Source organism: Emydura macquarii, unplaced genomic scaffold, assembly GCF_026122565.2.
Source record: "Emydura macquarii macquarii isolate MOO-44397 ecotype Brisbane River unplaced genomic scaffold, CSIRO-AGI_Emac_v2 contig_18, whole genome shotgun sequence".
NCBI classification, from domain to species: Eukaryota; Metazoa; Chordata; order Testudines; family Chelidae; genus Emydura; species Emydura macquarii.
Window position 1 is genome coordinate 9,113,614 of NW_027130155.1, and position 13,695 is coordinate 9,127,308.

General features: G+C 44.5%; 1 protein-coding gene across 1 annotated transcript; it reads right to left on the reverse strand.

Annotated features, from left to right (window-relative positions):
* Positions 1–8,883: 8,883 nt before the first annotated feature.
* Positions 8,884–13,354, reverse strand: CHST2 (carbohydrate sulfotransferase 2). Its single transcript, XM_067556273.1, is given in 1 exon segment — positions 8,884–13,354. A coding segment is annotated over 1 exon segment (1,500 nt). The 5' UTR covers positions 12,470–13,354; the 3' UTR covers positions 8,884–10,969.
* Between the last annotated feature and the right edge of the window lie 341 nt (positions 13,355–13,695).

A 13,695-nucleotide genomic window follows, 5' to 3' on the forward strand; every position in this document is an offset into this window, starting at 1 on the left:
AGGAAGGGGAGCAAGGTCTAAGGTTGAAAATCAAGGAATCAGAAGCACCAAGCAGAGAACCCCAGGCAGTGCCCACTGCTCCTCAGAGTCTTTGAAGGAGTCAGTACACACTACCCATAGATACTCTGCCCAGAGACCTAACCAAACAAGGGACCAGAAATAGGCCCCACATACAGCTTTCTTCTCCTGGAGTGATGGATGGCCATTTTGGCCAGCACCAAGAGGAAGTCGACAAGAAAGTCCTGCAACTCTGTGAAGCCCTGGATGGGATGTGCATGAATCAGGAGGTGCAAGGAAAAGCATAGCCAGAACCTCAGTAAGAAGTTCTGGAGGAGACAGAAGAGGGGTGCAACCTGACACACCCTACACAGAGGTGCACCAAGGTCTCCCTCTCACCACAAAAGGGACAGGAGTAAAGGAGTTTGTGAACAACATCAGGTACATGCCTGCACTCACGGCTCTATGGAGGAGCCACCAGGTGCAGCCATGTAGGGCAGGATGCAGGGTTCACACTAAACAACTTACCCCTCTCTCCAGATTACCTTCCAGTTCTTCTACTTCATTCCTCCTCCTTCTCCTCCTCTCTGGATGTTCAGAGGCACCCCTCACAGGCCTTTTTAACCAACAGAGCCATTTAGGTTTGTCTTTTCCGTGATCTCTTCTATCTCTGCAGAGACTTGCAACAGATCTAATCTCCCTCCCGCTGGTAAAAGGCAGATTTCTTTTATTTTCATTTTTTTTTATATCCCTTCCCCTTTCACAACACTCATTACTGCCAAACCTACAACTCCCATCTGACCTTCCAGACTACATCCCCCAGAACACCCTTGTTTGAGGCTGAATTAAGATCAGGGTAATGCTAGGCCTAACGATCTAAATGGCCCACTCAAGACCCACTTGTAACTGTGAGCGTATCTGCATGTAAACTGAAAGTGTCATTCCTTTGGGTCATTTTTGTGATTTTATAAAATCAAAAACAATCCTGATTTATTTATTTAACAAATTATTAAGAAAACATATTTTCTCCCAAACTGAAACCTGCATCTCAAGTGTCAACCCAGAGCAATACAGATGTTATGAAATTCCTGGAATAAAAAGTAACAATTTACTTGTAATACAAATCCCTTATTTTATTAAGATAAAGCTAACTTTATTAAATAAATAGTTGCTTCCTTTTATAAATATTTGGTCTGGTAAACTAAAGTTTCTCACCAGCTGAAAACTACTTCTATAAAAATAGGAAATTAGTCATCTTTTCTGCCAGTTACAAATTACATGTTCTCAGCATTGTGTCCAAGTAAACATCTTTCAAAAGCTCAGACTCAGCTCTGACTGAAGGAACTAGTGAAAATCAGATTCTTAAACTGTTCTGATGGTATGATCAAGGGGAGTTAATGGCACATAGGATTAATAAGGGAATACCTGGGTGAAATTTTTCAGATGAATACTGTATTTGCCAAAAAATGCAGTTTCAGCTGCACCAAAGCTTTTTGCAAATTTGAGATGAATAGTTTTGGCTATTCACAAAACAGCCAGAGGAGGCAGTGGTAGTGATGGTGGGGACATTGCCCCCTTCCTCTCCCCCCCATTATAATATTTAGCCGTGTGGTTAGGGGGACATAGCGGGGACATGGGAGACCCAACTTTGTGTCCCCATTCTAGAAGAGACCCAAAACGAACTACTGTGATTCACCAAAAATTGTGAAAAAATAATTCAGATTTGGTTTGACCCTGACTAGTTTTTGGGGAGGGGTTGGGTTTTCTTTAAAACTGTCACGGAACTGAAAAATCAGTTATTCACATAGTTACCTCTCACCTGTAGGTAACTGTTCTCAGTTTGGACTTGGCTAACAGTGCCTGAAAGTGAAATGAACCGATTTCTTCTGAGTCCAGTTCCTACCAGGTAAGTGTTTGTATCACAGGAATCTCCACAAAAGTTAGCACTTACTGATATTCTTGTTAGCACCCTCCACAGAGAAACAGAGGAGTGAGTGAGGAGGAAGAACTAACTCTGTTCACTCCTAGAAATGTTCCCTTCAGTATGCTGGTGGATAGTGTCCGTGCTCCTCTTTGCACTTGTGTTATGGTTACAACAGAAGACTTCAATGTCTGTAGCTATCAATGTGGCACCTTTTACAAACACTACAATTAATGTTTACAAATAAAAATAAACCATCTTTTATTCCCAGGGCACACATAGCTCAGGGGTGCATTGCCAGGCTGAGATGTTTGGTCTACAGAGTGAGGGCAATGGACAACAAGTCTCTCCTGCTAATTCTTCTATGAAGGAGCAGTGGGCTTTGTTCTCTGAGGTTTGCTTGTCACGGCCTCTCAGCCCAAAGAAAGCTACTGTTTCTGTGCCTAACTAAAGATAAAGGATTCCAATAGAAAATAATGATTCCCACCATGAGGGAACCTTTAAGAACGTCTCTGAACCAGTCTTCAAAAAGGACCAAAGGAGGCAAAAGAAAATTCATACAGTGTCTCCAGGCCTAGGGCTGCAAAGGATCTTGGCAAGGTATCTTCCCACACAAAATCTAATTTGTCCTTTCCATTGACTCATCCGCCCTTCGAATCCCTCCTCAGAACCTTGCTAGAGTGAGAACTTCCACCACGATGCAGACAATACCTCTGAACCAATCCTGCCCACTTCTGAGGGCCTTAGGAACAGTGCTGGATACCCTCATCTCCTATTTTAACTCATGAGAATTGAGGGGCTCCGCATCTCGCAGGATTGGGCTTCCTGATTCTAAGTCAGGCAGATGGGAAAATGTTATTGTAGATGTTCTCTGGACAGTTTTCTGCAGCATTACATCTCTATGATGTATCTTTCTTTCTCTCGCTTTCCAGCATGAAAGAACCTACAAGATCTTGTATCATTGACCCTATGCTAAGTAATCTTATAAATCAAACTGCTATGTTCAGCTCCAGGATATCGAGAGTTCCCTGTTAATTCACATAGTGGAATGCTTACATCACCAGCTCTTTTTCACAATTTCTACATTACTTCCAGACCAAAGGGCTTTCTCTGAGACAAGTATATTTTAGTACCACCAGCTCTCTCATCACATTAATTATACCCACAGCGTGCCTACCACCATCACTAACAATTGCACAAGAGGAATAAAATACACAATATAATAAATTAATAATAAAATACCACTCTGAAAACATTTTGAAAATAAATGAGGGGTCTCACTTTTAAGAATAGGAAAGAAAGGGGCTGTAATATGAGGTAATAAAAACAAGGCTGACCATGGATGATCTAAAAACACTGGTGGGGGTGAGACAGAGGGGCAGGGAAGAGAGGCAGATAGTGATTTTTAACTGTAGGGAGATACTTAAAGAGACGGAATCCAGTGGGAAGTGGCTCCCACCACAGCAAATCACCTGCCAGCTTCAGACCTGTGGGTGGGATCTTTCGGAGGTGGCTAGTTTGTGAGCAGTTAACATCAGTACAAGGCTTAAGGAGTAGGTCCCTGATGCTGATTCATGGACCTATAACTCCATCAGTTCCCCATTTTCATATTACATTTGAGGCTTGGAAATTTCTATTCCCCCAGGACGTGTGATTATTTTTTGAAAGACAAAGTATTACAGTTTTCTTTTGCTTACGGGCTTTGTAAAGCAGGAGTATCCCCTGAAGTCGTTACACTGATGTAAAACTAGTGTAAGATGAGAATTTGGTGCTCTGTGTTATTTCATTCTAATTCTCCTGACAAAAGGTTCAGTGAGCAGATTTTGGGCCTCGGTTGGTTTGCTTTCATTACGGTTTTGCAAGGCGGCTATATGTTATTGAAAAGGAGCTGAATATAATTTTCTGACCTGAGCAAACAAGAAGCCCAGCCGGAACCAATCTGCACAGGCAGGAATCCAAAGAAGAACTCACTGCGCTCTTTTTAAAACCTATTTGTTGCATATGTAGATGCAGCTATAGATCATATCCTATAGCGGCAACTGGTAGTTACATCTCAATTGGGCTTTTTTTCCAGCATTGTCATTATAAACCATGTGTTTCAGTTTCCGACTCAAGCTAAGCTCTTCACAGGTAGGAACAGTCAGTGTGTGCTGTGCTCCTGTGGGAAGGAAAGACATCACATGTCTCTCCATCAACCCTTCTAAATGATTCAGGTGTGGCCTTGACAGGCTCTGACGAGGCCATGGTGCACGACAGAAGAGTCCTAGAGGACCCTTTTATTGTGAGTAATCAAACACAAAGTCACACCCAACAGACCAATACAATACAAATTATCGTAATAACTCCATCTATAGAGTACATTATATGTATTTAAAAGCCATCTGAAAATGGAAGGCTCACTCTTGAAGCCCTTATTAATGTGAGTCATCTTTTTTAACTTAATAGAACTACTCATGAGTGAGGGCTTCAGGATTGGTCCCATAGCTACACAACAAATTTCCATAGGAAACATCAGTGGCGTATAATAAGGTGTCGGAGGCTGGCACAAGTGCTTTCTCCAGCCAAATGACTGCTAAACATTTCCATTTTCTTAGCACCTTTCATATAAAAAAGTGCCGTGAAACATGCACATAGCTTAAAACAAATTGCTACTGATATTCCTTGTAAATAGACGGAACCATCTGCAGCTGGAATTAATGGTGATGCCAAGAATCTAGCTGGCTAGTGGGTTTCTTGGGAATTCATGAATAGAGGTGTGAGGAGGGAAAGAAACCAAGATGAAAAGTCAGCACAGGCATTGCTACCTCTAAGCAAAGTGAGCTTGGAAAAACCAGTATTCCTACATCTGCTGCCTTGAAATTAAAATTAATTTTAACAAGAACATAATTTAAGTTACAAACAAACAAAAAAAGAGCCTAAAAATATAAATGTTTCTGAAGGACTTGAAGAGAGGAATCCTTTCCATATATCAAGAATCATTTGAAACTGTTATAATGTGCCACACCTGTGCATTTTCTTTCATCTCCTTTAGGATTTAATTTTCTTCGGTTTTAACATGCAGATGTCTTTATCCTTTCTCCTCTAACATTGCTGCATTGTTTTGTTTGTTTCTAATGGTTTCCCTCTCCCGTATTTCTTTTTTCTAGCAGTAATGTGAGAGTGACTTCTGCAAGACTCTGCTTTGTATTCCTTTCCTTTCTTCTAAATGAATTTCTTTCACCTTTTACTCTCCTGGGTAAAACCAGGGACATGGCTGGATGCAGCATCCCAGATATGAATCCGCTTTTCCAAAGATGATTATCACTCGTTAACTATTTTATTGCTGGCCCTCTGAAAGTCCTGAGCTGCTGCCAATGTACGGCTGTTATCAACAGAATGCCAGGACATGCCTGTTACCTGCAGTAACAGTCAACAAAGTCATTTCAAAAGGCAAGAAGTTCACCACACAAATTTAGTGATTTAGGACCAGATTTTTAAAGATATTGAAGTAATGTGGAGAGTGGCCCGGTGGGATTCTCAAAAATGGGAGTTAGATGCCTTGGCATTTTTGAAAAAACCCCACTAGGCTCCTATATGCATCTAGATACCTTGAAAAATCTGGCCTTTGGGGCGTGTTCCTGGAAAGGTGCTGAGCAACCCAAACTCCCATTGAAAGCAAGAGAAGCTGAAGAGGCTCAGCACCTTGCAGGATCACACCTGCAAACCTCTTGAATTTGGTTATGATTGGGTTTTTGAGAGGAATGGTGGAAGTGGGGGTTCCCCCATCTTATGTTCTAGTTTTTGGTGTATAAAGTCATTTGTCTTTTAACTATTTTATTTTCGCGCTCTAATGATATTAAAGGAAGTTGGAAGCTAACTGTTAGGTGTGATGGCTCCCAGTCAGGCTCTATTTATCTGAGAGCTACAGTGTCACTTGTTTTCTAATTACTTATTCTTAGATGTAAATCAGTCTAGCTTTTTATGGTTTTATTTCCTGTTGGTCATGTTGCTAAATACTTACTAATGCAGGATTGCTCTGCCATAAAGTGTTATTGCTCTTTCGTTATCTCAGTGACCTAGAGAACCTCAAACTCAGGAACAGAACAAAAATAAATATGAGTAAGATTTCTATCTTCCAAAGTTAATATAAGTCAACAGTATGCAGAATCTAAGCATCTTCTCAGCAGAATTTGATTACCTGAGTGCAGAATTACTGGTGCAATAAAAGTCAAGTGGTAATGTTTAATTATTAAACACTTTACAACAACTTCATTTGCTACCAATGAGATGAAATAACTCAGCCCACCCTTAAGAAAATATCTGTAATATGGAGAATATTGCTGGAATGCTCTGTTCTATACAATTTTGGCTTTAGTCCACACAGCCATTTTTATAAGAATTTTCTCAGGAGCAATGACACAGTGCATAAGCAATAGCCTTTGACCATGACACTCAAACACGGCATTGATCATGCATGCTGGATGCATGACATTGATACATACATGTATGGCAGACTCAGACTAACCCATAGTCTAAGTACTAAATCCTACTTGTCTTATTCATATATGTAGGTCCAAAGGACAAAATTCAGCCTGGGCATAACTCAACTGGATTTCAATGGTGCTAGATAGATAGTGCATTTGACCCACTGATATCAATGAGATTTGAATAGGGCAGATAGGATTTGGCTGATAGTCTGTTCACATTACAAAGCCACTGTATAATTTGACATGATTGGCATTCTCAGTTCCAAAGAGAACCAAGCCTGGAATTAAAGGAATACATTGGATCAAAACTGAAGTGCACGCTATAATGCCTTTCCACACTGTGGAAGCAGCAGTAAAGAAATGCCCCTCACTTTCAAGGCTCCTTACAACATAGCAATTAACAATGTAAGAGGAAAAAAGAATAATCCCTCTCTGCTCCTCTCATGCCTACAGGATGAAAAATATTTTGTTTCTTTTGTCTCAATTGATTGTTCTCTAGAGATGAAAGGCTAGTGGTTATAAAGTTCAAATCACAAGTAAAAATAAGCTTTGTGATCTTAGATTAGTCAGTTGCACCCTCTTACACCATACAAGGGATGAAACATACACGAATTTTGAAACAATTTAAAATGTGCCTCCTTTATTAGAAACAGCCAAGGGCATTTCATCTGACCTTCAGTCTTTCTTAACAGCTAAGTCAGTTTCAGCATCTGTGGTCACTTCAGCATCTTTTACATTTTAAATGGATTCAAATGAGGATTTTTTTCATGTATTTCACCTTTAAAGTGGGATAATGGAGTGTGCAAGCAGCTTTAGTTTGATGTTGATTTTGCAGCTTGGAGCTGAACTGATTGTTTTCTAAATTAGCAGCATCCTGGTGATTTTTAAATACATATATTAATTGTATGTTCATATATAAAATTGTATAATTTTCTGCATTTGTTCACATCACGGAACCATCGCACAATTCGTGACTATGTTCTCTGCTCAAGAGAGATCTAGGATTGGAATACCAGGAGGTATCACATGTCGATACTGGGAGAACTTGCTTAGTGTACTAATTCCTGCTATGCCTGGTTCCCATTAGTACCACTGATTCCCGACTTTCAGGAGTACTAAATTCACTCATAAAATATTAAATGATCCTACCACATATAAACACAATTATAAGTTCACCATACAGTGCAATTCCCTGAACTTTTTTAAATGAGACTGCACAATATTTTATTCAGATTCTTAGACATGCACAATATTTGATTCAGATTCTTAGACATACACAAACTCACTTTCATATCCTGTCATCTGTTTCCTCTGCCATTTTCCACTGTTACTACTTTTCTAATTTTGAAGTTCTCTTAATCCTCCCTTCTTAAAACTTAAAAATAAAATGCCTGACATCCTATTTCATCTGACAAATGTTTATATATTTATTTTTGCTCTCAATGGAGCAGAAGTAAATATAAGGACTGATCCTTCAATCCTTACACAAGCAAAACTTCCATTGACTTCAATGCAAATTGTGCCTAAAAAAGGATTGCAGGACTAGGCTCAAACTTATCTACATAAACTCTGCATTACTCATGTCCATAGAAACGTGCCCAGCTGCAGCAAGTGTTTGTCATTTCATTTCTTGCTGAAAAGTAGAAAGGTAGAACTTGGATTGTGGACCTGATTCTGATGTCACATCAACTCCATTGACTCTTGATTTACATCACTAAAACAGTACAGTTCCTACACAAATACTTTTAATGCAACATGTCAAAAAAGCAATTAGTACTCTCTCAACAAGATGGAGTGAGATTTTTAAAATATTTAAAGTCAAAGACATTTCCTAAAGATTTGGCACTTTGGAAAGGGTTAAATATATTGAGCATGTCTCTTTCACATTATTGGATACAATTCCTGCTCATCTTACTTACACAAAACTCTCAATGAAACCAGGGGGAGTTTTGTATGAGTAAGGTGAGCAAGATTTTGTCCTTGGCATCATAACAGCTGGTAGAACAATATACTCCACTACCACATAAGAGATCTTAGTTCAGAAACTGCATCAGAACTCTCATACTTAAGACAGCAGGACTGAAAACATCACAGAGATGGTTTTCAGAGTCTCTAGTGGCATAGACTGCATCACTTTCCTAGCAGGTGGCTGTAGAATGGTATTGCAGCCCAATGGAGGTTGTTTACTCTCCTAATCAGAGTTTATGGAGACCATGTGCAGCTGCTATACAAGTGAGGAGAGGGTGGGGAAGGGGGAGGAGAGGCATTTAATGAAGTGGGTAAAAAAAAAAAATTCAAACAACATGCTCTATAACAAGATTGGAGTCCTTAGTCACTGCTCCTGTGGATGCCTGGCCTGGGAACCAGATGGATTGAGAAACAGCCCAAGCCTGAATGGCTGGGATCCAATTGATATAAAACCAGAATATTTGTGGTGGTAACAGGAGACCTCTAATTCCACTACCACAATAAATTTTAATATGCATTTTGTTTATTAATTGAATTAAGAATCCCTTTCATTTCTTGCCACTGATCTCTCTGGAACTTCTGAAACAATCTTACTTAATAATCTACTTGGAAATGTTCTCAGAGAAAAAAAGTGTTACAATTATTTTTACTGCCACTGCTGATGAATTAACAGAATGGGTGTGTCATAAAATTGATAATTAGTATTAGCATATATGCAACCTGGTACAATAAACTTCTAACTAGTTTATTAAATACCTGTTTCCTTTTCAAAACAAGTTGACATCTAACTGCCAATATTTTATCCATAAATCAAATATCATAAGTCTCATTTACCATCTTGTGCTTAAAATTCAGTATTAATACAAGAAAGACATTACATGTAACCACAGTTTTCACACACAATTATCAACATTCTTTTATATAAACGTTTTTCACAACCCAAATCATCTTCTTCCTACTTATATTCTTTCTAGAAATTCTTTGTATTTTCTGAAGGCACAATATCTAGATAAGCAATGTAAAATGTGCTTAGCATAGAAAAGCATATGGTCTCAAAACAGAACACTGTTTGGCAAGAAATTGCTTAAACCTCAACATTCAAAACAGATCTTTTCACAGTGTTTGAGAATAATGACACCAGCTTTCAATAAAATCTTTGCAGGTACCTGCAGTTATCATGACAGAAGTGAGAGAAGTAACATCTCCTACTTTTATCAAGGATAACAATGGGCCTGATCCTCCAGGTAAAACTAAACAACTGAGAACATTTACACTGAATGAAGATCCAGGCAACAATCTTTCTGAAGTCAAAGGGTAGTTTTGCCTGGGTAAGGACTGCAGGATCAGCCCAACATAGCAGCAAACCAAAACCATTATGTTCCTACATACCAGATACATATACACCCCACATTAAGATGATGGGAAAATGAATAGTTCTATACTATTTATACTGAAACTCCAAGCTTTATTCTATGCTTTCATTTTATACTGACAAGCATGCCAGAAGTATGCTTCAACTATTTTATCTATCCATTGCAGTCGTTTGCACTACAATATATATGTGTGCAAACTAAATAAACATCTATACAAACCTTTACATTATTATAAAATGTAGAACCATTTGTTCTACTTAACACCGACTCCTTGACACACGTCAAGACAACAATATTGTTGTGATGGTAAATGTTTTAAAATCTTATAAATATAATATAGTGGCACTTAAATGTAGCTTTTTTAATATAACATTTTTTAAAACAACCAATATTTAGAGAGAGACCACTTTTGGATATGTGCATATGGCCACAAAACCTGTACTGTACTTCTGGGCTCTGTACTTGTTTGTGAGAAAGCAACTTCTAAACAGCAGGAGATAATATGGAAAAAGTTGCACTCCAGCCCCCCAGGCTGTTAAGTAGTATTTGTTGCTATCACATGTGCATCTGACTCAAGTACTTTTTCAAGTTGTACATAGAATCATAGAATATTAGAGTTGGAAGGGACCTCAGGAGGTCATCTAGTCCAACCCCCTGCTCAAAGCAGGACTAACCTCAGCTATATCATCCCAGCCAGGGCTTTGTCAAGCAATGTGTGTGATTCCCAGACAGACAATCGAGGTAATTATAAAAATGAATATCATTTATTGTTTTCTTTATTTATATCACGTTTGAATCTTTACTTTAATACAAAAGTCCAATTTGCAATATTATACTTTCCAGTGCATCCCATCCCCACTGAGACAGATGTCTCAGAAATTGTGCAAGTCTTTCATTATCAGTCACAACAACAAGAAATCTGTAAACAGGATTTTGGTACTGAATCTCGCCTTGAGTTTTAAGAGAGGGAAGAGGCTTTACAAACATCATCAGTCTTACCTTTTTTTAAAAATTATATATAACTCAGCAATGCAAAAGTGTCAATGTATATTACCCACAAATGGTCTTTGGAGGAACACCTGGATCCCTGATGAATGCATTTGTAAGGAAAACCAATTGTTTTTTTCTCACTCTCCCTTTTTCTCAAGCAAACAAGTCTGATTCCAAAGCTGTATTTAGCTACCTTGGTCAGTGGTTAGCTGTCCCTTTGGATAGGGTGCCTGTTGGCATCCTCTGTGCCCCATTCACACCCTTGGCTTCCTGAGCAACGTTTTGCTTAGGTCCTTCACCTCTTCAGGGCTGTTGACTCTCTCGTAACCCAGGATGGCCATGGGCTGCTGGCAATACTCCTCGATTTGCTTGATCTGCTGGAAGCTCAGTGCTGTCCTCCAGGCACTCACCGCCTGGGTGGCGTTTCTAGCAGATACCACAAAGGGCTTGGAGGAGTAGCTGGGCCCACTGGTCATGTTGAGGGCGAACTTCTCCATCTCTGGGCTCACCAACAGGTTGACAAAACCATACACCTGCCGCAGGGTCTTGATGGGATCCACCACCAGGTCCTCATAGCGGACCACCAGATAGTTGTTCTTGAGCCAGTCGGGTGGGTGCAAAGCAGTCTTCAAGGTCTTGGCCATGCTGCTGCAGATCACCTCCATGGCCCCCAGGGCATGGTAATCTGAGCCACCTCCCCCCTCCTTCTTGCTGTTCAATTTGTGGCTGGCATCCAGCAGGGGCATGCGGTGAATGCGGGGGTCCCGGCTCCTCACCACCTGCAGGCTCTCCCGAATCAGGCCGTGACGGGATTTGATCCTGGAGCTGGCCACCGCCCGCGGGTCCCGGACCAGGTGAATGACTTTGAGCTGCAGGGCCGGGTCCTGCATGAGCGGGGCCAGCACCGCCAAGTCGAAGACGCGCACGCCCTTGATGACCAGGGTGTGGTACTTGTGGCACTCGTCCTGCAAGAGGCTGAGCCGCTGCGGGGGGCACCTCTTGCAGACCTTGTCGTCCACCATACCCACCACCTCCTTGCGGTAGGCCGGGCAGAGCGGCGACGAGCAGATCACCTTGTTGGTGGCCCCTCCGAAGATGCCCAGCGTGGTGAGGTTCTTGCCGGCGCCGGCCGTGTTGTAGAGCTGGAAGACGGCCAGGTCGCAGCGGTAGAGGGAGCTGAGCATGTCCCGGGCCGCCCCTTGCAAGGAGACGGCGTCCCCCGGGTACAGCTTCTGCCACACGTGCCACACCGGCTCGTAGAGGAAGAAGACCTCGGGGTTCTGGTTGAAGAGCTCCCCGAAGAAGGACGAGCCCGAGCGCCAGGTGGTGAAGACATAGACCAGCTGGCGCTGGCGGGGCGGCGGCGCTGGGGGCCGGTAGAGGGAGCGGATGTCCGAGCGGGGCTGGAAGAGGGGCTGCTGCGGGGAGGAAGGGGCGCGCCGGCCCGGGGAGAGCTCGTTGCATTGCTGGGGCTCCTTGTGCCACTTGTAGTCCAGCAGGTTGAGCATGGTGAGCAGCAGCAGCAGCACGTAGCCCAGGCACAGCACCAGCGCCTTCCTGCGGAAGACTTTCATGCTGAGAGGCGCCGGGGGCCAGGGCAGCAGCGGCGGCGGCTCTGCAGGGGCACGAAGCAGCTCGGCGGCGGCGGCTGACCAGCGCTAGCTGTTGCTCATCACATCACACGGAGCGCAGGTCCGGGGGTGGGCTGCCCACGCGCTCCCAGCAGAGAGCCCTTCCCGCGGCGGGTTTCGCATTTCGCACCCTCCAGGGGCGGGGAAGCCCAGTCCCGGCAGCCGGGCACTCTCCCGCCTGCCCCGCGGGGCTGCGCTCTAGCGACTAGCCTGTGGACCAGCCTAGTGCCAGCGGGTCTCATCAGCGCCCGGCTCACAGCAACTTTCGTTTCTTTCTTCCCTTCATAGCCACGGCGGGCAGCAGGCTGGCGAGAGGGACAGGGAAGAAGCGATCTCCCCCGCTGGCCGAGGCACCCTACAGCCCGTCTCCAAACGCCCGCGCTCCGCTGCAGCCGGGGGAGCCGCGCGTGGCCCGCCGCTCGTTCCGGTCCTTGCTCACAGGGGCAGCGGGAGTTTCCGTTCCGCAGCCTGGGCCGGAGGCGAGGAAGCAGCAGAGGGAAGGGGGGAGGGAAACTTTAGGGTGCGGAGCTGCCGATCGCTCCTCCGAAAGCGCATCGCGCCTCTGGCGCAGCAGCAGCAGCAGCGTTGGCAGCGGCTCCTGCTGGGTGGCTGCGCCGAGCCGCGCTCCGAGTCCTTCCCCCGCTCGCCGCCTCTGGCCCGGGGGGGAGTATCGCGCCGGATGCGGGGAGCAGCGAAAGCGATGCAAAGGGGTCGCGGGGTCTTTCTCCGGCTTCCCTCCGCATCGCTCAGAAGTGCCTTTGCGATCGCCGGCCCGGCTCCAAACACCCCGCTCCCCAGCAGCCCCCTCTGCTCCGCCGTCACCCCCCTACCACCCGGGGCTCCATTGCAATCGCCGCTGGGTGAGAGGCAGACTCGGAGCACAAGCGACTTCTCCGTCCGTGCACCCGGCTCCCGCGGCCGGAACGACCGACACACGCGGGCAAAACGGGATGAGAGAGCGAGAGCCCCACGCAAGGTCCCACCCGCCTCTCGCTGAACTGGGGTGGGCTCGCGCCTGGCTCACAGCAGCAGCAGCCAGAGCTTTTCAGCCTGAAACGCACGCAGCCCCGCTTCCCCTCCATCCCCACGCGCCCCCATTGGAAGCTGCAGCCGTCACTCCCCTCGCTGTCCCCGCCCCGCGCGCCCGGCTGGTCTGCAATGCTCGCTCTGCTCTCCCGCGGCGGAGGGGGCGGCCGGGGGGAGTTGCGGCTGCCGCGCTAGGCTCGCGCTCTTGCGCTGCGCGGCGGACGAGCGCGGGGCCGCGGTGACGGTGAGTCGCGCGCGCAATGGGCGCCTGGGGCCCAGCACCCCCTCCTGGGAGAAGTGAGGGGAAAGTTTTCGAAGCAGCC